General features: G+C 39.8%; 1 protein-coding gene across 2 annotated transcripts in view; it reads left to right on the top strand.

Moving 5' to 3' along the window:
* The window catches only part of LOC124620031 (serine/threonine-protein phosphatase 6 regulatory ankyrin repeat subunit C-like), a 240,507-nt gene extending 217,397 nt beyond the window's left edge, over positions 1–23,110 (top strand). For both annotated transcript variants that reach the window (XM_047146700.1, XM_047146707.1), the window contains one exon: positions 22,281–23,110. In XM_047146700.1, the coding sequence (XP_047002656.1) occupies positions 22,281–22,739 (459 nt within the window). In that variant the 3' untranslated portion in view covers positions 22,740–23,110. The remainder of the gene's footprint in view (positions 1–22,280) is intronic.
* Positions 23,111–27,685: the final 4,575 nt, after the last annotated feature.

The raw sequence follows: 27,685 nt of genomic DNA on the forward strand, positions 1-27,685 counted from the left end.
TAGGACAGTAAAACTTTGACGAGGGGTGTTTGGTTGAATCTGGGAGTGGGGCTAAAGGTGAGGCCTTTGGATAGGACAGAGGTTTCGGATTGGGAGAGAGGTTTGGAGGAAAGGTTAACTACTGAATTAGGGTGTTGTGGTTCCAGATTGTGTTGATTTGAATTTTGAGGTTTTGGGGGGAGTGGAGCTGGAAGTGGGAGATTGAGTAGATGGGAGAGACTGGGTTTGTGTGCAATGAGAGGAGGTTGAGGTTTTCTGGAAAGGTTGTGAAGGGTGAGTGAGTTGCCTTTCCGGAGGTGGGAAACCAGGAGATTGGATAGTTTTTTGAGGTGGAGGGTGGCATGCTGTTCTAATTTGCGATTGGCCTGTAGGAGGATGCTCTGAACAGCCGGTGTGGATGTGGGAGAGGAAAGATTGAGGACTTTTATTAAGGATAGGAGTTGACGGGTGTGTTCATTGGCTGAGGTGATGTGTAGGTGAAGGATTAGGTGGGTGAGGGCAATGGATTGTTCAGTTTGGAACTGGTATAGGGACTGATGGAAAGAAGGGTTGCAGCCAGAGATGGGAACTTTAAGTGCGAGGCCTTTGGGGGTTATGCCAAATGTCAGACAAGCCTGAGAAAATAAAATATGCGAGCGTAATCTGGCTAGGGCGAAGGCATGTTTGCAGAAGGAATGTAAATAAAACTTAATGGGTCGTTGTGGGGGTGTTGTGAGGGTGACATGGTATTAGAAGGTGGAAAGTGTAACATGAGGCTGATATGAAAACGAAAATAGAAATATATGGGGATAGATAAAGGTGAACTGGAAAGTAACTGGAGATCTGGTGTGAAAAAGGCGAAAAAGTGTTGGTTACAGCTGGGCTACGTTGGACTTGTGTTGGTAGACAACGATGTGCACAAAGGTTAGGTGGTTGTGTTGCCGCCAAAACACGTTAAAGGACAGAGAAATTCGGGAAAATTTCGAAAAAACTGCGTGTAAATGTATTAAAAGGAGTGGTTTTGTGGTGGCCGATTATGAAAATGAAGCTAACAATTGTCTGACGCCGAAATAATGACGTTAAAACCTGTGGGAAGGGGCTAAAAATTATCAGTGATGTGGGAAAAACGGAAATGGAAATAAAGCGAAAGTTATTAGAACTAGCCGAAATGGTTGTTTAATAGGTGAAAGGAACTGTTTGTGAACTAGAAACCGTGGATTTTGTAGCAGCGGTAGTTGGTTATGGTATGGAGGTGGGTTACGTATTATTGAGTATATATTGGCGGGATAAAATAGTATAGTGGATTAAGCTAAAAGGAGAAGGTGAATATAAAGTGAAACTACTGGCAAAAACTGAAAGAGAAAATAAGACGGCAGAAAAGATTTCGAAATGCAACAGTGACAATAACAAACGTAATTGTTGGGTTCAAATTAATGATATGAATATAATAGAGGGAAACATTCCACGTGGGAAAAATATATCTAAAAACACAGGTGATGTGACTTACCGAACGAAAGTGCTGGCAGGTCGATAGACACACAAACAAACACAAACATACACATGAAATTCAAGCTTTCGCAACAAACTGTTGCCTCATCAGGAAAGAGGGAAGGAGAGGGAAAGACTAAAGGATGAGGGTTTTAAGGGAGAGGGTAAGGAGTCATTCCAATCCCGGGAGCAGAAAGACTTACCTTAGGGGGAAAAAAGGACAGGTATACACTCGGACACACACACATATCCATCCGCACATACACTTTCCGGGACTGGATCAGACTCTGAATGTGGCTCTCCAGCAGGGATACGACTTCCTCAAATCCTGCCCTGAAATGAGATCCATCCTTCATGAAATCCTCCCCACTCCACCAAGAGTGTCTTTCCACCGTCCACCTAACCTTCGTAACCTCTTAGTTCATCCCTATGAAATCGCCAAGCCACCTTCCCTACCCTCTGGCTCCTACCCTTGTAACCGCCCGCGGTGTAAAACCTGTCCCATGCACCCTCCCACCACCACCTACTCCAGTCCTGTAATCCGGAATGCGTACACGATCAAAGGCAGAGCCACGTGTGAAAGCACCCACATGATTTACCAACTGACCTGCCTACACTGTGACGCATTCTATGTGGGAATGACCAGCAACAAACTGTCCATTCGCATGAATGGACACAGGCAGACAGTGTTTGTTGGTAATGAGGATCACCCTGTGGCTAAACATGCCTTGGTGCATGGCCAGCACATCTTGGCACAGTGTTACACCGTCCGGGTTATCTGAATACTTCCCACCAACACCAACCTGTCAGAACTTCGGAGATGGGAACTTGCCCTTCAGTATATCCTCTCTTCCCGTTATCCAGCAGGCCTCAATCTTCGCTAATTTCAATTTGCCGCCGCTCATACCTCACCTGTCATTCAACAACATCTTTGCCTCTGTACTTCCGCCTCGACTGACATCTCTGCCCAAACTCTTTGTCTTTAAATATGTCTGCTTGTGTCTGTATGTGTGTGGATGGATATGTGTGTGTGTGCGCGAGTGTATACCCGTCCTTTTTTCCCCCTAAGGTAAGTCCTTCCGCTCCCGGGATTGGAATGACTCCTTACCCTCTCCCTTAAAACCCACATCCTTTCGTCTTTCCCTCTCCTTCCCTCTTTCCTGATGAGGCAACAGTTTGTTGCGAAAGCTTGAATGTTGTGTGTATGTTTGTGTTTGTTTGTGTGTCTGTCGACCTGCCAGCACTTTCATTTGGTAAGTCACATCATCTTTGTTTTTAGATATATTTTTCCTACGTGGAATGTTTCCCTCTATTATAACCATATCATTAATTTGAACCCAACAATTACGTTTGTTATTGTCGCTGTTGCATTTCGAAATCTTTCCTGTCGTCTTATTTTCTCTTTCTGTTTTTTCCAGTAGTCTCACTTTGTATTCACCTTCCCCTTTTTACCGTAATACAATTTTATCCCGCCTATATATACTCAATGATACGTAACCCACTTCCTAACCATAACCAAGAAAATTTTTATTTCCCACTTTCAACACTACCGCTGCTATAAAATCTAGTTCAGTAACAGCTGCTTTCACGTATTAAACAACCATTTCGGCTAGTTCTAATAACTTTCACTTTATTTCCACTTCCGTTTTTCGCACATCACTGATCATTTTTGCCACTCCCCACAGGTTTTAACGTCATTATTTCTTCGTCAGACAATTGTTAGCCCCATTTTCGTAATCTTTCACCACACCACCACTCCTTTTAATACATTTACACGTTTTTTCGAAATTTTCCCGAATTCTCCATCCTTTAACGTGTTTTAGCGGCAACACAACCACCTAACCTTCATGCACATCCCTGTCTACCAACCCAAGTTCACCACAGGATCAACTCAACCAACACTTTTTCGCCTTTTTTCATACCGGATCTCCAGTTACTTTCTAGTTCACCCTTATCTCTCCCCATATATTTTTATCTTTCATTTTCATTTCAACCTCATGTTACACTTTCCACCTTCTAATACCATGTCACCCTCACAACACCCCCACAACGACCCCATTAAGTTTTATTTACATTCCCTCCGCAAACATGCCTTCACCCTAGCCAGATTACACTCACATATTTTATTTTCTCAGTCTTGTCTGACATTTGGCATAACCCCCAAAGGCCTCACACTTAAAGTTCCCATCTCTGGCTGCAACCCTTCTTTCCATCAGTCCCTATACCAGTTCCAAACTGAACAATCCATTGCCCTCAACCACCTAATCCTTCACCTACACATCAACTCAGCCAATGAACACACCCGTCAACTCCTATCCTTAATAAAAGTCCTCAATCTTTCCTCTCCCACATCCACACCGGCTATTCAGAGCATCCTCCTACAGGCCAACCGCAAATTAGAGCAGCATGCCACCCTTCACCTCAAAAAACTATCCAATCTCCTGGTTTCCCACCTCTGGAAAGGCAACTCACTCACCCTTCACAACCTTTCCAGCAAACCTCAACCACCTCTCATTGCACACAAACCCAGTCTCTCCCATCTACTCAGTCTCCCACTTCCAGCTCCACTCCCTCCAAAACCTCAAAATTACAAGCAACACAATCTGGCACCACAACACCCTAATTCAGTAGTTAACCTTTCCTCCAAACCTCTCTCCCAATCTGAAACCTCTGTCCTATCCAAAGGCCTCACCTTCAGCCCAACTCCCAGATTCAACCAAACAGCCCTCGTCAAAGATTTACTGTCCTACACTCGTACTCTCTGCTGGAAGTATCACTTTGCCACGAAGAAAAATGATCCTAATCCTACCCCTAATGATCCAACTCCCCAAGACACTATCCAAATTGAACCCTGCCTGGAACAGTTCCGTCCTCCGTCACAGCGGGACCCACCTCCTCTTCCTCAAAATCACCCTCTCCAAACCTTCCAGGAATTTGTGACTTCCAGCCTTGCCTCTCAATCCTTCTAAAAAAACCTTAATCCTACTCCCAACTACACCACTGCTGAAGCCCAGGCTATCCGTGATCTGAGTGCTGACCGGTCCATCGTTATTCTTCCGGCGGACAAGGGTTCCACGACCGTGGTACTTGATCGTCGGGAGTATGTGGCTGAGGGACTGCCTTAGCTTTCAGACAACACCACATACAAAATTTGCCAAGGTAATCCCATTCCTGATGTCCAGGTGGAGCTTCAAGGAATCCTCAGAACCTTAGGCCCCCTACAAAACCTTTCACCAGACTCCATCAACCTCCTGACCCCACCGACACCCCGCACCCCTACCTTCTACCTCCTTCCTAAAATTCACAAACCCAATCATCCCGGCCGCCCCATTGTAGCTGGTTACCAAGCCCCCACAGAACGTATCTCTGCCTACGTAGATCAACACCTTCAACCCATTACGTGCAGTCTCCCATCCTTCATCAAAGACACCAACCACTTTCTCGAACGCCTGGAATCCTTACCCAATCCGTTGCCCCCAGAAACCATCCTTGTAACCATTGATGCCACTTCCTTATACACAAATATCCCGCACGTCCAAGGCCTCGCTGCGATGGAGCACTTCCTTTCACGCCGATCACCTGCCACCCTACCTAAAACCTCTTTCCTCATTACCTTAGCCAGCTTCATCCTGACCCACAACTTCTTCACTTTTGAAGGCCAGACATACCAACAATTAAAGGGAACAGCCATGGGTACCAGGATGGCCCCTTCGTACGCCAACCTTTTCATGGGTCGCTTAGAGGAAGCCTTCTTGGTTACCCAGGCCTGCCAACCCAAAGTTTGGTACAGATTTATTGATGACATCTTCATGATCTGGACTCACAGTGAAGAAGAACTCCAGAATTTCCTCTTCAACCTCAACTCCTTTGGTTCCATCAGATTCACCTGGTCCTACTCCAAATCCCATGCCACTTTCCTTGATGTTGACCTCCACCTGTCCAATGGCCAGCTTCACACGTCCGTCCACATCAAACCCACCAACAAGCAACAGTACCTCCATTACGACAGCTGCCACCCATTCCACATCAAACGGTCCCTTCCCTACAGCCTAGGTCTTCGTGGCAAACGAATCTGCTCCAGTCCGGAATCCCTGAAGCATTACACCAACAACCTGACAACAGCTTTCGCATCCCGCAATTACCCTCCCGACCTGGTACAGAAGCAAATAACCAGAGCCACTTCCTCATCCTCTCAAACCCAGAAGCTCCCACAGAAAAACCACAAAAGTGCCCCACTTGTGACAGGATACTTTCCGGGACTGGATCAGATTCTGAATGTGGCTGTCCAGCAGGGATACGACTTCCTCAAATCCTGCACTGAAATGAGATCCATCCTTCATGAAATCCTCCCCACTCCACCAAGAGTGTCTTTCCGCCGTCCACCTAACCTATGTAACCTCTTAGTTCATCCCTATGAAATTGCCAAACCACCTTCCCTACCCTCTGGCTCCTACCCTTGTAACCGCCCCCGGTGTAAAACCTGTCCCATGCACCCTCCCACCACCACCTACTCCAGTCCTGTAACCCGGAAGGTGTACACGATCAAAGGCAGAGCCACGTGTGAAAGCACCCACGTGATCTACCAACTGACCTGCCTACACTGTGACACATTCTATGTGGGAATGACCAGAAACAAACTGTCCATTCGCATGAATGGACACAGGCAGGTGTTTGTTGGTAATGAGGATCACCCTGTGGCTAAACATGCCTTGGTGCACGGCCAGCACATCTTGGCACAGAGTTACACCGTCCGGGTTATCTGGATACTTCCCACTAACACCAACCTATCCGAACTCCGGAGATGGGAACTTGCTCTTCAGTATATCCTCTCTTCCCGTTATCCACCAGGCCTCAATCTCTGCTAATTTCAAGTTGCCACCACTCATACCTCACCTGTCATTCAACAACATCTTTGCCTCGACTGACATCTCTGCCCAAACTCTTTGTCTTTAAATATGTCTGCTTGTGTCTGTATATGTGTGGATGGATATGTGTGTGTGTGCGATTGTATACCCGTCCTTTTTTCCCCCTAAGGTAAGTCCGTCTGCTCCCGGGATTGGAATGACTCCTTACCCTCTCCCTTAAAACCCACATCCTTTTGTCTTTCCCTCTCCTTCCCTCTTTCCTGATGAGGTAACAGTTTGTTGCGAAAGCTTGAATTTTGTGTGTATGTTTGTGTTTGTTTGTGTGTCTGTCGACCTGCCAGCACTTTCATTTGGTAAGTCACATCATCCTTGTTTTTAGATGTATTTTTCCTACGTGGAATGTTTCCCTGTATTATATATATATATATATATATATATATAAAAACAAAGATATATATCTACGTGGAGTGTTTCCCTCTATTATAACCATATCATTAAAAACAAAGATAATGTGACTTATCAAATGAAAGTGCTGGCAGGTCGACAGACACACAAACAAACACAAACATACACACAAAATTCAAGCTTTCGCAACAAACTGTTGCCTCTTCAGGAAAGAGGGAAGGAGAGGGAAAGACGAAAGGAAGTGGGTTTTAAGGGAGAGGGTAAAGAGTCATTCCAATCCCGGGAGCAGAAAACTTAGGGGGAAAAAACGACAGGCATACACTCTCGCGCGCACACACACATATCCATCCGCACCTACACAGACACCAGCAGACATTTCTAGTCGTATGACTAGAAATGTCTGCTGGTGTGTGTGTGTATATATATATATATATATATATATATATATATATATATATATATATAATGTGTGTGTGTGTGTGTGTTTTGACAAAGGCCTTCTTGGCTGAAAGATCATTTTTGACAGTCTTTCTGTTATTTCACCTCTGTATGTATATGGTGTGTAGCAACTATTCTTTTCATAATATTACAAGGAAAATTATCATTGCTTTACTATGTTCAATAAAACTTCAGCATCCAGCATGATGCTTTAATTTATTTCTCCTTTACTAATTATATTTGCAACACATGTTTCAGACAGTGTTTTGCATGCTATACATCAAATATTTAAGGCATTATTTCATTTGTAATATACTCAGATGTTTGACGTTGTCTTATTCATGGGTGTTCGATTCTTTTGTGTGTGTGTGTGTGGGGGGGATTGGAGTCTGACTAGTTTGATGCCTCTCTTTTGCTAACGTCTTCATCTCAGAGTAACATTTGCACATTATGTCCTCGGTTATTTGTTGGATATATTCCAATCTTTATATTTCTCCTCGGTTTTTACCCACCACAGCTTCCTCCAGTACCAGGCAAGTTATTCCTTGATGCCCTATGATGTCCTATCATCCTGTCTCATTTTCTTGCTAATGTTTTCCATATGATTCTTTCTTGGCCAGTCCTGCAAAGACTCTACTCAATCTTTATCTTATCAGAGTGCCTAAATTTCAGAACGCTTCTATTGGACCACATGTCAAACACTTCTGTTCTCTTTCTTTCTAGTTTTCCCACAGTCCATGATTCAATACCATAAAATTTACATCAACATCCATACTCCGCAAGCCACCTGACGGTGTGTGGCGGAGGGTACCTTGAGTACCTCTATTGGTTCTCCCTTCTGTTCCAGTCTCGTATTGTTCGTGGAAAGGAGGATTGTCGGTATGCTTCTGTGTGGGCTCTAATCTCTCTGATTTTATCCTCATGGTCTCTTCGCGAGATATACGTAGGAGGGAGCAATATACTGCTTGACTCTTCGGTAAAGGTACGTTCTCAAAACTTTAACAAAAGCCCGTACCGAGCTACTGAGCGTCTCTCCTGCAGAGTCTTCCACTGGAGTTTATCTATCATCTCCGTGACGCTTTCGCAATTACTAAATGATCCTGTAACGAAGCTTGCTGCTCTCCGTTGGATCTTCTCTATCTCTTCTATCAACCCTATCTGGCATGGATCCCACACTGCTGAGCAGTATTCAAGCAGTGGGCGAACAAGCATACTGTAACCTACTTCCTTTGTTTTCGGATCGCATTTCCTTAGGATTCTTCCAATGAATCTCAGTCTGGCATCTGCTTTACCAATGATCAACTTTATATGATCATTCCATTTTAAATCGCTCCTAATGCATTCTCCCAGATAATTTATGGAATGCTGTGTTCCAAACATATATTCTCTTAAATTCCTTCCTCAAGATGTGTGTTGGTTACTAGTAGACTTCTTTTGAGTAGGAATGCCCTCTTTGCATACCTAGTCTACTTGCTTCATCGATCAAGTGTTAACTTTGCTTCCAAGATTGCAGAAATTCTTAACTTTTTATTTTATTCATCTAGTTCCATATTGAGGAGCAAAGCTCCTTAGTTATGGAATATGTTAGTACACGAAATTACAACAGAAAAGAAATAGCAGATAACATAAGATGGTTATGAATCGTAAAAAGATGTCAAGCTATAAAATTATGTAAACTCAGTCAACACAGGAATTAGCTTAATTTTTCAAGGAACTCCTCGATAGAATAGAAGGAGTGATTCATGAGGAAACTCCTCAGTTTAGATTTGAAAGTGTGTAGATTATTAGTAAGATTTTTGAATTCTTGTGGTAGCTTATTGAAAATGGATGCAGCAGGATATTGCATATCTTTCTGTACAAGTGTCGAGGAAGTGCAATTGAAATGCAGACTGGTTTTCTACCTAGTATTAACTGAGTGAAAGCTGCTAATTCTTAGGAATGAGCGGATATTGTTCACAAGAAATAACAGTAAAGAATATTAATATTGAGAGGCCAGTGTCAGAATACCCAGACTAATAAACAGTTGTTGAGAAGAGGTTCACCTCTTAATACCCAAACTGTCTATTTCTGAGCCAAAGATACCCTTTCAGAATAGGAAGAGCTACCCCAAAATATAATACCATATGTCGTAAGTAGGTGAAAATAAGCAAAGTAGGCCGCTTTTCATGTCAAACTACTTCACCATCATCAATTTTGATGTTAAGTTGAGGGTACTATGATCCACAATTGAATACAGGTGGTGGAAGTACTGCACACTTTATTATTGCAATAGATGCAAAATCAAAGAAAACACACCCAGGAGAGAACCAGAGACATAAAACAAACAAGCTCATTAATCATAACCAAAGATGGTGCTGGATCACCTGTGACATAAGCACAAAGATAGTCCACACTTTTGATTACATGTTTGACTGCTTGCTTTTCCATACAGTCTCTATCCTGTAGAGCAGAGCTCCTAAGATGAAAGGGAACTTTTGCAAAATTGTCCTGCCTACTCTTATACAGACTAGCACCAGTATCAGTGAGTGAGAATACTCAGTGAGAAGTGCTTGGTGACACATTAGCATCTGTGGTAGCTGACTCCATTGACAATGATGGTGGGGTGGCCAGCAGAATGGAGGCCAGGTCAGTGTGGAAAGGGCTAGAAGAAGGTGCCAGGCCAGTGGAGAGGCTGTCTTTGTGCAGTGTCATACAATGGGAGCAGGTATGCTGAATCCTGTCTGATTTGGCATTAATTAATAGTGACATTGTGTGTGCTCCTGTTTCTGAGATTGGAAAGAGGCCAATGTAAGGCAGTTGGAAGGGTGCTCTAATGACATCTGTGCAGAGCCATGACACAGTACACTGAGTGAGGTTTTCATGAATGAAAATGGGTGAATTCACATGCTGAGATGCCTTTGAAGGTCAGAAATTTGAAATTCAGTTCCTCATTTGCAGCACCATTGAGCAAGGACCTTCAGGGTGGCCTTATTGGTGCATGGAGAAAAAGTGTGATGAAAATCTCAGGTATTCAACATAAGCCATTTCTGCTGCTGAAGTACCGAACTCAGTTTTGAATACAGTCCACAGCCCGTGTAACACCAGTGGCAAGGTGGTCAACCAGAAAGACCTATGAGACATTAACACTGACTCATGTGTCCTATGCCAGCATTCTACCATGCTGTTGCTTGCTGAATGGTAGCTGGTGGAACAATGATGAGTGAACCCACATAAAGTAGCAAGTTTGTTAAACAAAGAGTACTCACATTATCAACCTTGATTTGTTGTCACACCTGTCATGCACCCAAACCTTGAAATCCATGTAATCAAAAGGTCTCATGCAACTGTCTCTGCAGATATGTCCATGAAAGGAACCGAGAGGCTTGGGGACGTGACATCTAACTTTGGCTGATTCATAAGGTAAACAGGTTTTAACCCACAAATGACAGTCATGTCATACTCTCAGCCAAACATGTCTGTCCATTGTCAAATGAGTAGTAGTATTGCTCCAGAATGTGCAAGGCCCTGATTGCACTGAAAACCTTTTTCTGACAATGGAAAAATATGATATGTTGGGCTCAGCTTTGAGAAATTTCACACCAGACAAGGAAGTTGCTCGTAGGTAATTGTTTGAGCTGCAATCCCTTCATTTGTTTTGTAAGTAGTTCATGTAGATCCTCATCTGTTAGGCCATAGCTTTCTGGATTACATCCACTCTTGCAGAGAGTGCATTGATTCTTGAGAGATAGTCGGCAACCATGTTGTCAGCTTATCACAGGTGACAGTAATTGTGAATGAATTATGTGGTGAATTGCAAATGGTGGAACTGTGGAGGAAAGAAGGAATTGTGAGGGTTGTTAAATGCCAAAGATATTGAAGTGGCATGTCTCAGCTTCTGATTGGAATTGTATAATTACTCTACATACCATCTAACAGTCCGTATTCATAAGTACTTCATTTAGTCTGTGCAAATGGAAACTTACAGGGAAAAAAATCTGTTGCAGCACTGCCCTATAGCAGTCTGACTAGCATCAACAACCACAGGCAGTTGTATTGAAGTCAGAGGCTGAACAAAATGTACTATCTTCCATAAGGATAGTGTGACTTTGGAAAAGCAAACAACATTTCAGATGCCTGTGTGACAAAGTGTTGTCCCCATGAAATAATGCTGGAAAGCACTGCTGTGGATGGTGCCTGGACCACTGCTGCACACAGCAGGCATTGCCGATAGAAATTAGCCATGCCTAAGAAATGGTGCAATTACTGATATGCTTCTGGAAGGAGAACTGATTAAAATGTGTCAACCTTAGATTGTGAGGGATTACTACCTTTGGAGTCACCTAATGTCCCAAAAAGTCCACTATTTGTATGCAAAACACACACTTGTCACTGTTTATCTTCAACCCATAATCGGGAAGTCTTTCAAAAATTGTCCATAGATGAATTTCATGGTAGTTGTTCTTCAACAGGATGATGCTGCTTGCTAGCAGCATTGTCCATAACACGTATCCAGGATGCCATATGGTCTAGTTCATATGAACCTAATTGCATCATTAGCTGACAGAATATAATAAAACTGATCTACGATCAATGATTGTGAGTCAAAAGGTGTGAAAGAACTGGAAATCACTGCACTTTTCACAACAAAAGGTAACTGGCTCATTTAGGTCTGTTTTGAATGTGGTGTTGGAAACCTCAGTCATAAACCAGTGATCACAGGTGAGGCCAATAAAAGGAAGGGACCTAGTCACCAATAGTTTCAACTTGCAGCATTTATTTAGTCCAGGTGTCCATAGATTAGTGTTCTCGGTGAAGCATACTGTTCTTGATGTGTATATATTTACCCCCAGGAGGAGTGTTGTGCATAACATTTGATAATAACAATAAAGTTTGCAAGTCCAATGCTCCAATAATGAGGACAAATTGCACTTGTCATCTGAGGTGCCATAGGCCTCAAAGGTAAGTCCAAGGTTCAGGATGTTACAGCATGTGCATGTCACTTTCCTCGAAGTTAACACCAGTTGTGGAACTGTCTTAAGATCTTCTGAAACATAGGATAATTGTTTTGAAGATATAGTGTCCACAGTAATAGGTGAAGTGATCTTGCTCGTTATTGTCCACATCTGATTAAAGACATGTATAGCAATTTCGTTTAACTGATACAAATTTTATTTATGAGTCAGCTAGTGAGTGAGCAGGAAATACCTAGTGAGATAGTACCATGCATGAAAAGACAATGCAATGGGACCTTGGATTTGGGGACAGAACCATAGACAAGAAAGGTGTACCAAAAAGGGGAGAATGTTTACATCCAGCTAGGCAAGTAACTTTTCACCACATAGTGTATTCTTTTTTTTAATAAAGGCATCTCAATTACAGAAGTGTTTTTATTAAAAACTAGTATGTGTTTTGCCCATGTGAGCCGTCATCAGGTCTCATACAAATGTAACAGAAGAAACTTTCTTCATCAATTTCCATATAAAATAAGAATGAAAATCATCTGGATAAGGCATCCATTCATAAAAAGTCTTAACTGAACCAAAAAAAATATGTGCTAAGACTGGATCAGCATAGTACACAAAGCACAGAAACATGTGTACAACATGTGTGCTGCAAAATAGAGAGTGTTCCAGTGAAACAGTTCTGCTAAGCACTATAAAAAAAGCTACTATTGCTTTAATATTTTCACGAAAGAGGAGTGACTCTCCTAATTAGGGATTCACAAGTATTCTGACCCTCTGCTCTTACATAAAATTTTGCATCATTGGGTAAAATTCCACATTAAATTTTCAAAACATCTGCCCTTCTAATGCAACATGCAAGAAAGTTTTTGAACATTTGGCAACCAACAAACACAAATGCACTGAACACTGTTTCTGCAGTGAAAATTACCTTCCATTTATTTAAATTGAAAATTTATTCCTGCAAACTATTTACTTCACTGTCAACATCTAATAATTTGTGAATAGCTACTGCAGATAGCTTCACAGTAAACTTCTTTACTTTGGTGTACTTCACCTTCTTTGTTTGTCCACATTTCATTTCAATATTACGTACATTACCTTTTACTAATTGCATTCCATTTTCCTTATTATTATTTTCACTCTTCTTAAATTCGTCCTTAAAAAGCTCATCAGCCTTCTCAATCATTTCACTTACTATCAATAGGCTTCTGTTCCAGTTTCATTACTTACATCAGCATTAACTAACTGCCTCTCATATACATCGTTGCTAACTACTAATGGCCTACATTGTCTTCCAAATTGGCACATTGCCACTGTCATCTACCTTCTCAAGAAGTTCATTCTCTAACTGCACACATTCCGTTCCAACATCATCACATGTATGAATAGTTACATCAACAGTTTTCTAAACTGTCCCCAGATTCTGAATATCAACAGTATTTACTTGTTTTGTATCAGAAATCAGTTGATTGCGTTATCATAAGAACCAGTTTGCACTACTTCTATTATTTCATTCTGACAAGAATTGACAACAACTTCCATCTCCTTATTACACTGGTTTTCAATTATTAGTACTGTTGTCAGGTGTGCGGTATAGTGTTTTGAGAACCACTCAGCCTTCTACTGTCTCGAACACATGATATTCTGGATAAGAGTGTGGGATGGTAGAATTCTGTCTACTGTGCATCACATGTTTGTTTGTGCAGGCTTAAAATCAGTTGCGGGAAGAAAGTAGACGCGGTGGTCGGACGGCACCGACAAGTACCTGTCGGGCAATCTATAGATGTTTTAGTGAGTGTGTAAGGAAGAACCATGGAGTTTATATGCTGCTCTATGCTTATTGTGTCATTGACTATTGTTATTAAAACAAGAACTGTTGAAAAAAGTACTCTTGTAGACTTTTGACACAACCTTGTTAGAGGCAAGACTCATTTTGTGATTCATGTAAAGAAAGGTCATGGTATGCAAGCCAACTTTCTTTTAACTGTAGTTCAATTTGTTTCTAATGTCTGACTGTATGAGAGACTTGCAGGAAGTTACATATTCATGTGTAAAGTGTTTTTTTTTTGTGTGTGTGTGTGTGTGTGTGTGTGTGTGTGTGTGTGTGTAAGGAGGCGAAGTACATCATTAGATGACGAAAAGTGAAGTTTGTGTGTCTACGTATTTCGTAAGTGGAAAGAGTTTAAAAATTGCTGTACCTAGCATTATTCAACGGAGAAGAAGTCAAGAGGATTTCCAGCAGCCAACTATTCAGTAAAGAAGAGTGGCTGCAAATTCCAAGTAAGTCACCTCGTAAAGAGGTGGAATGTGGTTTGCTGGAATAAGCTGATATAACCCAGATCCACACTCACACTTTAAGTCATCAGAACATTAGAATGTGGCAACCTGTGTGAAAGGACCAAAAAAACAGGAATTTGAAGTCAAAAATGAGAGAAGAAGCTATTATGTGTTGCCATAGCAACCAAACATAATAAGGCAAGGGAATTACTCCGAGACATTGGAATATATTCAAGTATCCAATGGAGTGAAATTGAAATGGAAAAACATTAAAGAAATGAAAAATTCACAATGGTAAAAATAGTAAAGAAGATTTTGTTGTATTTGTCTAAGAAGAAGTATGCACAGAATGCTTCAGCTAAGAAGATTCAGTGCAGGGAGTATATAGCTCTCACATACATCGTGGGGATGTAGATGCGGAAACCAACATACATCCGATGTCACTGGCACCAGCTGCTGTTCACTAGTGTTGACCTGCCTCCACATCCACTCACCTACACAACGAGAATTCTATGCTGGGTGAGCATGAAACAAAACTTGATTACTTTAGTACAAAGTGGTACAAGATACTGTTCAGTGAACTGTTATTGTGTAATTATCATATTTAAAGTTAGTTTAAATGCTTACAAGAGCTCAGACATATAAAAAAATGGAAAATATACAACAGGTTGGGGGACACTCAAGACCCAGCTATGGCCACGAAGATGAGCAAAACAGTGCCTGACTGGGCTGCGTTGATAAATTTAATCAAAGCTCAGAGTCTTAAGTTAAACTCATTAAATTCTCAATTAAATGCTCAGAGTTACTCTAAGTAATGAATTAGACTTGGTAAATTCTCAATTAAATACTCAAATGACAAATTTAGGTTTGTTAAACACCAAGTCAACTCTCAAAGAAAGGAATTTAGTAATCTATGAGAAGGCATGGGTCCTTTGAAGACTGAATTTGATGCCATAAGTAATAAAGTAGAGAATTTAAAAGTAGATTTAAAGAACGAGTTGACAAATTCTTTGACTACTCATATAAACCATATGTTTACTAACATTAGTCAGAAACAGAATGACACTTTTCAAGATTTATCGAAAATGTTAGAACTTGACATTGAGAACAAATGTAATAATGTAGAATCAGAGCTTATTGAAAAGTTAGGATCTTTTGAAAATGTATATAACATTAAATACAATGATGTAAGACAAGGAATGAATACTTTGAAAGAGAGTGTAGATAAGCATAATGAATTAATGCCAATTATTCAGTTGCAAATTACAGGTGTCAATACACAGGTAGATAATGTAGAAAGGAATTTCAAAGAGAAAATAGCTAACTCTGATATTAAGGTAATTAGTCTGGAGGAACAATTTGGAGAAATTACAGATCGAGAGGTTACCGACAAAATTACATCTGGGAATGCATTGCCTATTCCTTCTTCCGAACTTAATGATACCAGGAAGGGTATGGACAACTTATGGAGAGAAATTAAGCTAATCCAACACAAAGTAGAAAAAAGGGTAACTTCACCTAAAGTTGTGTTACTAGTGAAGTGGTGACTGATTTGCAATGGGGAGCTAATTCAGGGTTATCTAGACAATTCCCTAAATTTAAGCTGGAAGGAGATGTACATCTGACCCATTTCTTAAAAAGATTTAACCAAGCTTTGCCAAAAAATTGGGAAGATTCCAAGAAGATCGAATTTGCTGCGGGGTACCTTCTAAGGGAAGCCTCAGAATGGGGAATAGTAAATATTGAGAATTTTTCCTCTTGGTTAGACTTTCAAAAGAAATTGAGAAGTACTGGTCTGCCAGTGCTCAAGAAAAGTTAATATCAGGTCTGTGAGACCCACAATATTATAATAATACTTGGGGTACTATGAGGAAATATTTCGATTGGCATTTAGCACAAAAAAAAAGAAAAAAAAGGGGGGAGGGTGGAATACAATGTAAAGGATGTAAAATTTTGTAACTCCCACGGACATCAACATTCTGAGGTAACGGGCGGAGTAACAACCGTCAGATCCCAAGCTGTTTTTGATGTTTCTTCCAAAATAGTTACTTGCCCCAAATTCATTTAAAATCTTAAACTATTTCGTCATCTATTGCCCAGGGATGTTAACATTCTGAGTTAACGGGTAGAATAATGACCCTCGGATCCCGAGTTGTTTACCCTATTTCTTCCAAAATAGTTTTCTTGCATCAAATTCCTTTAAAATCTTAAACTATTCTGTTATCTATCCCCCAGGGACGTTAACATTCTAAGTTAAAGGGCAGAGTAACAACCGCCGTATCCCGAGTTGTTTTCGGTGTTTTTTCCAAATAGTTTCCTGCACCGAATTTCTTTAAAATCTAGAACTATTCTGTAATCTTATTGCTTATAAAACTGGATATAACTATGAAATAGAGAACAATGTTAGAGAGTTACAGAAAAAGTGATATCTAGATGAAATAAACTAAATAGAGGATTATACTTATGGAAAATATAATAAGATGTGTCTAGCTGAACAACTGTTATACCGCAGTGTATAGATTTTCTATTTTGTATAGAGTATTTTATGCCTTTTATGAGATGTGATATAGATGGGAGGGTTTGTACAAATTTTGAAAGAGGTGGGTATTGTAGCTAAAAGTATGATTTACAAGAACAGATAAATCATGACTAACACAAAACACACATCACACCTTTCAAACAACCCTCACAAACAGGTGTGCCTGATTCTTCGTCATTTGCCATTTCCATAGAGTTGCAAGGATTTCCTTCGGGGACCTCAAAGGGTGAAAGTGGGACACGTCCGTTCTGTAGGAGATGATTTAACACCAAACCTCCTCCAGCGTCTCATCACTCAAGTACCTGGGGGGTAGGTATCCTAGGGAAGGGGGATGGGAAGGGTTTCCTGTCTTTAGGGCTATCTTATTTCTCTTCTTCAATTGTTTACTCAAGTGTCATAAACACCTGAAGTTTACAATTGAGAGGAAAAAAAGGGGTGTGGGGTGGCGGGGGGGAGGGGGGGGGGGGGGGGAAGAAGGAAGTCCTCATAATTTCTAAATATATCTATTTTATCCTTTCTTACTTCTCATTTGAGGACTGGTCTGTTTTTTCCCTCTTTCCATATTCACAAGCTTCTATTGCTGAAGTCCTTCCTTATTTCCGTGGTTACTAAAAACCTCACGATGTGAGAGTCGCCAGATGTTGTAGGGAAAATGTATGTACAAGTGGAAATATGCACACTTATATAGGAAGCTATGATGGTTCTACATTGAATATACATAAGAAGAGGTGCTCATACAAAACAAACAACTATAAAGTAGTAATGAGTAATGGATAAATCAGAGAGAGGCGCGAGCAAAGAAAGAAAATGAAAGTAGGAGCAGAATTAGTCATATTGATCATTAAGAAACATCAGTGTGATGAATACTCTGATGAATTGAAGGATAGTGGGATGTAAATAGTATATGTAGACATAGTATCTATAGAAAATATAGTAGTTGATAAGTAGAGGAGAACTCTAGGGAGTAAATGATGTATTAAAGAACTGATATGAAGTTTAAAATAGATTTACATCTTTACCAGAAGATAATTAATTGTGGTATACATAGAAATATATACTAGGGTAAGGAACTGTGAGGCCTACTCAGAAAGGATAAGGGGGGTGTGCCCAGTATTCACTAAAGATTAATATTTCTATTATTTACGCCATTCCCTTAAATGGCACAAAATGCATATAGTATATTTATAGATATATTTATTACTATTCAAGAATTCATCTATGGTGTAGAAGGAGTTGTCAAGGGGATACGATTTCAATTTATTTTTGAAGCTATTACTGCCGTCTGTCAGATATTTTATTTCATCTGGTAATTTGTCAAAAATGTTAATAGCAGCGTATTTTACCCCTTTCTGTGTCAAAAATAGGTTGAGTAAAGGATAGTGTAAGTCTTTCTTTTTTCTGGTATTATAATCGTGACCGTTGCTGTTGTTTTTAAACTGGTCCATGCTGTTGAGAACAAATTTCATTAGTGAGTAAATGTACTGTGAGGCTGTTGTAAGAATTCCCAATCTTTTAAAAAGATGCCTGCAAGATGGATGACTATGAATCCAACACATTATTCTACCTACTTCGTTTTGAGGAGTGAATACTTTTTGTCTAAATGTTGAGTTACCTCAAAATATTATTCCATATGACATCAGAGAGTGAAAGTATGCAAAGTATGTTAGCTTACTAATTTCTGTATCCTCAAAATGGCAACTATTCTGACTGCAAAAGTTGCTGAACCTAGTCGCTTTAGGATGATCTGTAGCCTAAAAAATAGGGATGTTTTGTAAGGGGTGTACCTACCAGAATGGAAAGAGGAAGTGCTCTCATAAGGTCAACCCACAAGCAAGGAATAGGTGCTGATTCTAGGAGAAGGGAACAGTATCGTGACAAAAGTCACAAATTTTATAGGGATTATTCTGGGAAGTGTGAATTCTATGAACGACTAGCATTATTATGGAACTAAATGAGAGTCAAAAGAACACTTTCATTTCATCCAGAGTTCCTCCAAGCTACAAATAATGAGAATAGTACATACTAGGAAAAAGGTGGTACAAAAGATAAGAATAGAAAATGGTTTACTCATGTGTTAAGTTTGCAATTGAAAAAAAAGGAAAATAAGGAAGTACTCATAATTTCTAAATATCAGTAAAGCTGCCTAAAACCATGAGTAAATGTTCATGTTTTAATAACAATGTAAAATAAGAAAAGAGTAGAGAAACAATAAGCGAAAGATTGTTCAAGAGAGGACAGAGAATTGTTATGGAAAGGAAAGATATGTATAAACATATGTAAGAAATGTATACTGTTAAGATATGAAGTGTTATTATGAGTGATATTATTTGCATAATGATTATGTATAAAATACTGCGTGTTCGGTCTTGGGGGGGGGGATATGTAGTGATTCGAGAATTTCTGTGTAAATTCTAGTACTACTCAGCCTTCTACTGTCTCGAACACATGATATTCTGGATATGAGTGGGGGATGGTAGAACCCTACCTACTGTGTGTCACATGTTTGTGTGTGCATGTTAAAAACCAGTCACAGGAAGAAAGTAGATGTGGTGGTCAGACGGCACTGACAAGTATCTGTCAGGCAATCTATAAATGTTTTAGTGAGTGTGTAAGGAAGAACCATGGAGTTTATATGCAGTTCTGTGCTTATTGTGTATTGACTATTATTATTAAAACAAGAACAGTTGAAAAAAGTAGTCTTGCAGACTTTTGATGCAACCTCGTTAGAGGCAAAACTCATTTTGTGATTCATGTTAAGAAAGGCCATGGTATCCAAGCCAACTTTCTTTTAACTGTAATTCAATTTGTTTCTAATGTTCGACATATTCATGTTGAAAGTGAGATTTTTATTTTGTATGCAGGCCAAATACATCATTAGTTGATGAAAAGTATGAAACTGGAAGATGAAAAATAGAGTGCTCAGATTAAAATGTATGTAAGGCAGAGATGCTGTATTTTGCCTCTACTGTTAAACCTACACATCAAAGAAGCAATGACAGAGATAGAAGAAAGGTTCAAGAAGGTATTAAAATTGTACGTGAAAGGATGTAAATGATAAGATTGGATGACTACATTTCTATCCTCAGTGAAAGTGAAGAAGAATCACAGGATGGAATGAGCAACCTAATGGATACAGAATATGGATAAGAGAGTAAGTCAAAGAAAGGCAAAAGTAACAGAAATGAGAAAATGAAAAACTTAACATCAGTGTTAGGGATTATGAAGCAGACAAAGTTAAAGAATTCTGCTACCTAAGGAGCAAAATAACCCTTGATGGTTGGATAGAGGAGGACATAAAAACAGGTTAGCACTGGCAAAAAGGGCATTCCTGGCCAAAAGAAGTCTACCAGTGTTAAACACAGGCCGTAATTTGTGGAAGAAATTTTGGAGAATGTGTGTTTGGAGGAGAGCATTGTGCAGTAGTGAAACATATTGTGGAATAAACTGAACAGAAGAGAATCAAAGCATTTGAGATGAAATTCTACAGGAGGATGCTTAAAATTAGGTGGACTGGTTAGGTAAAAAATGATGAGGTTCTCCACAGAATCAACGAAGAAAAGAATACATGGAAAGCACTGAAAAGAAGAAGAGACAGGGTGGTAGGACATATGTTAAGACGTCAGGGGACAATTTCCATGGTGTTAGAGGGAGCTGTATAAGGTAACAACTTCAGAGGAAGACAGAGATTGCAAGATATCCAGCAAGTTATTGAGGATGTAGGTTACAATTGTTGCTCTGAGATGAAATTGTAGGCACAGGAGAGGAATTTGTGCCAGGCTGCATCAAACCAGTTACAAGACTGGTGACCCAAAAAGAGAACAGTAAAACTTTATCTTAAACAGTCTCAGCACCAGTTTCTGCTGCCACCAGTAGCTGCAATCTGCTTGACAATGCATTCATGTTATCAGATTGCAGCATTGTTGACAGGTGGGCTCTGCACTGATTGGCCACAAAATGTGAAGTGTGGCAGCAGCCATTCACTGTTTGTTGGTGCAGCATCGTATTTTTAATTTTGTTTTCCTCATCCACGTTAACTTCACTGTCCCAATTTAAAGCCTTTATCACTTGAAATGTTTTTGCTATCCAGTGTCACTATGACCCTCCAGTTTATACTTCCCATTCACTTTTAATCTCAACTTCACTGTCCACCAGTTTGTAAATTTTGCCACATATCACCATTCTTACAAGTGTGTGTTTGTTTGTTTCATTGTACCAGAAGAGGTAGATGTCCTCCCAGTGGGTATCATATGTGATAATGCCTATCTCTGTTGTCCATTAAGACCTCAGAGACTCAATGATCACAATCTAGTAGAACAGCTGTGAATTGATTCTAACAAGCACAGAGGCAAAACCTGCAACAGAAACTATAGCTGGTCATAAAGTTTAATGTCAATTATGTCATAGGGTAATTAGTTTCACACAAACTGAAATACACTACTTTCGGGTTAACAAGTTCCAGCAAAACTAGATGAATCACTGGGATCAGCAAACTGAAAATAATGCCTTCAATAATAAAACTAACTGGGAAAGGGTTTAGTTAAGTTGTGAAATATCAGAGCATATACAACATGTATAGTACTTAGAAAATGTATGTAAACTGAGAAATAAGTAAATAACAAAATTAATTATTCATAATGTATATATGCAGACTGAAATGATAAAAGAAAACTTGTACCAAGGCTGGGATTTGAACCTGGGTCTCCTGCTCAGTAGGCAGATGCACTAACCACTACTCCACTCTGGAACAGTGGCTTTGCACACGAACACAGACTACCCTAGCATGCCTCCTTCCTCAGTCCAAATTCCGACCAACACCTCAGTCCACTTGGTATTCCCCCTCAACTCTAATAGTGTTGCAGCTCTGCAACTGTGTTTGAATAACACTTCAGCATCAAATGAAACAGGGGATCCTGCCTGAAACTTAGGCAAAGGTGCTTTAATCAAATGAAACTATATGGTTCCACAGACCTTTTCAAGTCTCAAACATCTATGAGGTACATAAATATGCAGATTTATGTGATGAATGAAAATTTGTACCAAGGCCAGGATTCAAACCCATTTCTCTTGCTCACTGCATATATAAATCATTGATGTTGAAGACTTGAAAAGGTCTCTGGAACTGTATAGTTTCATTTAATTATTGTTAAGGGTGCAATATGAGCAGATGGGTGATTGCCCTGTTTCAACCTGAAGTCACAGCAGTTTGACATCAATTTGCTACATATCTCACAGTTGTTAGATTGGTGACTGTAGAAAAATAATCTGAATAGTGTATTTTTAAAGGGAGCAGCAGTACTGAATTTTTTCTCCCTCACTAGCATAATTACATAGTATTTCTGTTTCCAGGTGTTGGAACATTTGATTTCTTTGGGAATATCCTTATCAGACTGCTGGTGGGATCCTGACCATAAGACAACATTGCTCCATTGTGCAGCAGAATGTGGTGTGGGAATGCTGAAGTATCTCACAAATCTTGGTCATACAGAACATGTTCCAGATTACAAAGGGCACACCCCATTACACTGTGCCATTCTGTCATCAAATTACATAGGAGCAAAGTATTTGCTTGATGAAGCACATGTCCCAGTTGATGCCAGGGATTTTGATGGAAACACAGCTTTAATGCTGGCAGCCAGCAAGGATCTGTATTACAGTGAACTATTTGATATGTTTGAGATTCTGGTGAATGCCGGGGCAGACATTAATATTAAAGACAGAAATGGTAAGACTATATACCAATTGGTAGAGGGTGCTTGGGCTGATAAGATGAAAGAACTACTGGATTACATGCAATATCGACTTTAATTATAACAGATGTACCACTTAAAACTGGTACACCTCATGCTCAAGATTAAAGTAACGGTGAAGTAACTAAAAAGAGAATAGATAACAGTAATGTTAAAAAATATGTAGTTATCTATTTATAAGAGATGCTTGAAGTGGTTGCCATGGACATCCAGGCCACTTCACACAAGCAGTTCGCCTAGAGACGATTAAGTGGTACATGAGGTGTACTAGTTTTATGTGGGACACCCCTTACATGGGCCAGTAAAAAGTCCTGAATGTTAACATAAGCAACAAATGAAGCTGTGGGATAATGTATTTGGGGTACTTATCTACATACAATTTATTTTTGTATGTTTCATTATTTTTTGAATAAAGATCTAAAAACCATATGAAACACTTTCAGCTTGAGATATTTTAAGAATATATAGACATTTATAAATGTTTTCTTATGCAATCATTTCCTAAGAAATACAAGGAACTGCCAAAAGAAGCCTACATAATTGTGGAATTGAGCATATGAGCAGGTTGTCAGTGTAAGTTGGTTCTAAGAAAAATTGCACAAATAAAATTTACTTATTTCTGTAATTCTTGAAACTTTCTGGCAGATTAAAACTGTGTGCCAAACTGGTTCTCAAATCTGTGATTTTATCTTTTGTGGCAAAGTGCTGTAACTGGGTGAGGTATCCAAGCATGAATGTGCTCCCATGACCTCATTCAAATGGACTTGTGTGTCAGTGTCAAAAAAACTTACTGAAAGGAAACAAACAATATAACTATCTATGTTACTATGAAATGACAGAAAAAAAGTAACAATTAAAGCACTAATATTAATAAAATGCAGCATAAGTATTTACTTAATTGTGCAGGTCATAATACATCTACATCTACTCTCTGCAAACCACTCTGAAATGCGTGGCAGAAGGTACATCTGATTGTACCATTTATTAGGGTTTCTTCCTATTCCATTCATGTATAGATTACAGGAAGAATGATTGATTGAATGCCTCTGTGCATGCAGTACTTATTCACATTTTATCCTCACAATCCCTGTGTGAGTGATACATAGGAGCTTGTAGTGTATTCCTAGAGTCATCATTTAAAGCTGGTTCTCAAAACTTTGTTAGTAGTCTTTCTCGAGACAGTTTATGTCTATTTTCAAGAGACTGCTAATTCAGTTTCTTCAGTATCTCTATGACACTATCCCATGGATCAGACAAACCTATTGACTACTCATGCTGCCCTTCTATGTATATATTCAATCTTCCCTGTTAATCCAATTTGGTACAGGTCCCACACAGTTGAGTAATATTCTAGAACGAGTCACACAAGTGTTTTGTAACCAATCTCCTTCGTAAGAGTGATTGCACTACCCCAGTATTCTACCAATAAACTGGAGACTACTACCTGCTTTATGCACAACTGAGCTTATGTGATCATTCTGTTTCATATCTGTACAAGTGTTACACAAAAGTATTAGTATGAGTTGGCTGATTGCAACAGTGATTCATTGATATTACAGTCATAGGATACTACACTTTTTTGTTTTGGAAGTGTGCAATTTTACATTGCTGAACTTTTAAAGCAAGTTGCCAATCTCTGCACCAGTTTGGAATCTAATCAAGATTTGACTGAATATTTATGCAGCTTCTTTCAGAGAGTGCTTCATGATAGATAACTGCATCATCTGTGAAAAGTCTGCAGTTGCTATTAATATTGTGTGCAAGGTAATTAATATACAACATGAACAGCAAGAGTCCTAACACACTTCTCTGGGACACACCTGAAGTTACACGTACATCTGATGACAACTCTCCATCCAAGGTAACATGTTGTGTCCTCAATCCAGTTGGAAGTTTCACTTGATATCCCATATGATTGTACTTTTGACAATAAGCTAGGTGTGGCACTGAGTCAAATGGTTTTTGGAAATCAAGTAATACTGCATCTACCTGACTGCCTTGATCTAGAGCTTTCAGTATGTCATGTGAGAAAAGTGTAAGCTGGGTTTCACGTGATAAATGTTTTTGGAATCCATGCTGGTTGGCTTTGAGGAGGTCATTCTGTACAAGGTATCTCACTGTGTTTAAGCTCAGATTATGTTCTAAGATTCTACAACAAATTGATGCCAAGGATATTGGATGGTATTTTTGTGGATAACTTCTACTATCCTTCTTGTTGATGGATGTGACCTGCAGTATTTTCCAAGAACTGGGCGCAGTTTTTTATTTGAGGTGCTTACGATAGATTACGGTTAAATGAGGGGATAACTCAGTGCAAATTCAGTGTAGATTCTGACAGGTATCCCATTGAGCCCTGGAGGTTTGTTCAGTTTTAATGATGTCAGCTGTTTTTCAACATCACTGACACTAATACTAATTTCATTCATCTCTTCAGTGGTATGAGAATTAAACTGGGACAATTCTCCTTGGTTTTCCTCTGTAAAGGAACATTTGAAAATGGAGTTAAACGTTTCAGCTTTTGATTTGCTACCCTTAGTTTCAGTCTCTGTCTTATCCACTAGGGAATGGACACTAAAGCCATTACATACAACCAGAATTTCTTAGGGTTTTATTAAATATCATGTGACAATATTCTGCTTCAATAGCTATTGAAGGGATCATGTATTGCTTCCTTAACAATCAAACTTCTTTCATTCAGCATCTCTCTATCTGTCAACATGGTGACCCTCACCAATTTCAGGAATGCATTGAACCACCCTATTATAAAATCCATGAAGAGTTTGACTTAAATCTTTCTTCTTTTTACTCCATCATCCCCCCCCCCCCCCCCCTCCACCTTTTTTCCATGGGATGGAATTTATGTGCTCCAACTCTCTGTGTCTAGTGTTGTCCTCGTGAAAGTGGTGCAAGTGATTTCTATATCTTTGAAAATCATGAAACTGAGTTGGAATTTGCGTACCAGCCTGATACTCCCCTTGTCAGATGTGGGGAACTACTTAAAAAACTGCATCCAGGCTGTTCAGAACACTGGGTGGATGTGATTTGGGGTTGGTAAATATTCTTGAATCCTATAAGTAGTGTGCTGACATGCATGGCTATCCAGGTGGGTCAAATGTTTGGCTTAGATAACAAAAGCAATTGTCCAGCAAAATCTGGCAAACACTACCTCAAAAGTTAAGTTCAAAGGAGAGAGTCTGAAGCCTTTGAAATCAGTATCAGAGTTGCTGTTGTTGTGGTCTTCAGTCCTGAGACTGGTTTGATGCAGCTCTCCATGCTACTCTATCCTGTGCAAGCTTCATCATCTCCCAGTACCTACTGCAACCTACATCTTTCTGAATCTGCTTAGTGTATTCATCTCTTGGTCTCCCTCTACGATTTATACCCTCCACGCTGCCCTCTAATGCTAAATTTGTGATCCCTTGATGCCTCAAAACATGTCCTACCAACCGATCCCTTCTTCTAGTCAAGTTGTGCCACAAACTTCTCTTCTTCCCAATCCTATTCAATACCTCCTCATTAGTTATGTGATCTACCCATCTAATCTTCAGCATTCTTCTGTAGCACCACATTTCGAAAGCTTCTATTCTCTTCTTGTCCAAACTAGTTATCGTCCTTTGCTGTCTCTGACATAATTACAATGTCATCGGCGAACCTCAAAGTTTTTATTTCTTCTCCATGGCTTTTAATACCTACTCCGAATTTTTCTTTTGTTTCCTTTACTGCTTGCTCAATATACAGATTGAATAACTTCGGGGAGAGGCTACAACCCTGTCTCACTCCTTTCCCAACCACTGCTTCCCTTTCATGCCCCTCGAGTCTTATAACTGCCGTCTGGTTTCTGTACAAATTGTAAATAGCCTTTTGCTCCCTGTATTTTACCCCTGCCACCTTCAGAATTTGAAAGAGAGTATTCCAGTTAACATTGTCAAAAGCTTTCTCTAAGTCTACAAATGCTAGAAACGTAGGTTTGCCTTTTCTTAATCTTTCTTCTAAGATAAGTCGTAAGGTGAGTATTGCCTCACGTGTTCCAACATTTCTGCGGAATCCAAACTGATCTTCCCTGAGGTCCGCTTCTACCAGTTTTTCCATTCGTCTGTAAATAATTCGCGTTAGTATTTTGCAGCTGTGACTTATTAAACTGATAGTTCGGTAATTTTCACTTCTGTCGACACCTGCTTTCTTTGGGATTGGAATTATTATATTCTTCTTGAAGTCTGAGGGTAGTTCGCCTGTCTCATACATCTTGCTCACCAGATGGTAGAGTTTTGTCATGACTGGCTCTCCCAAGGCCGTCAGTAGTTCTAATGGAATGTTGTCTACTCCCGGGGCCTTGTTTCGACTCAGGTCTATCAGTGCTCTGTCAAACTCTTCATGCAATATCTTATCTCTCATTTCGTCTTCATCTACATCCTCTTCCATTTCCATAATATTGTCCTCAAGGACATCGCCCTTGCATAAACCCTCTATATACTCCTTCCACCTTTCTGCCTTCCCTTCTTTGATTAGAACTAGGTTGCCATCTGAGCTCTTGATATTCATACAAGTGGTTCTCTTCTCTCCAAAGGTCTCTTTAATTTTCCTGTAGGCAGTATCTATCTTACCCCTAGTGAGATAAGCCTCTACATCCTTACATTTGTCCTCTAGCCATCCCTGCTTAGCCATTTTGCAATTCCTGTCGATGTCATTTTTGAGACGTTTGTATTCCTTTTTGCCTGCTTCATTTACTGCATTTTTATATTTTCTTTCATCAATTAAATTCAATATTTCTTCTGTTACCCAAGGATTTCTATTAGCCCTCGTCTTTTTACCTACTTGATCGTCTGCTGCCTTCACTACTTCATCCCTCAGAGCTACCCATTCTTTTTCTACTTTATTTCTTTCCCCCATTCCTATCAATTGTTCCCTTATGCTCTCCCTGAAACTCTCTACAACCTCTGGTTTAATCAGTTTATCCAGGTCCCATCTCCTTAAATTAGCACCTTTTTGTAGTTTCTTCAGTTTTAA

This window comes from Schistocerca americana, chromosome 1 (assembly GCF_021461395.2).
Source record: "Schistocerca americana isolate TAMUIC-IGC-003095 chromosome 1, iqSchAmer2.1, whole genome shotgun sequence".
Classification (NCBI taxonomy): domain Eukaryota; kingdom Metazoa; phylum Arthropoda; class Insecta; order Orthoptera; family Acrididae; genus Schistocerca; species Schistocerca americana.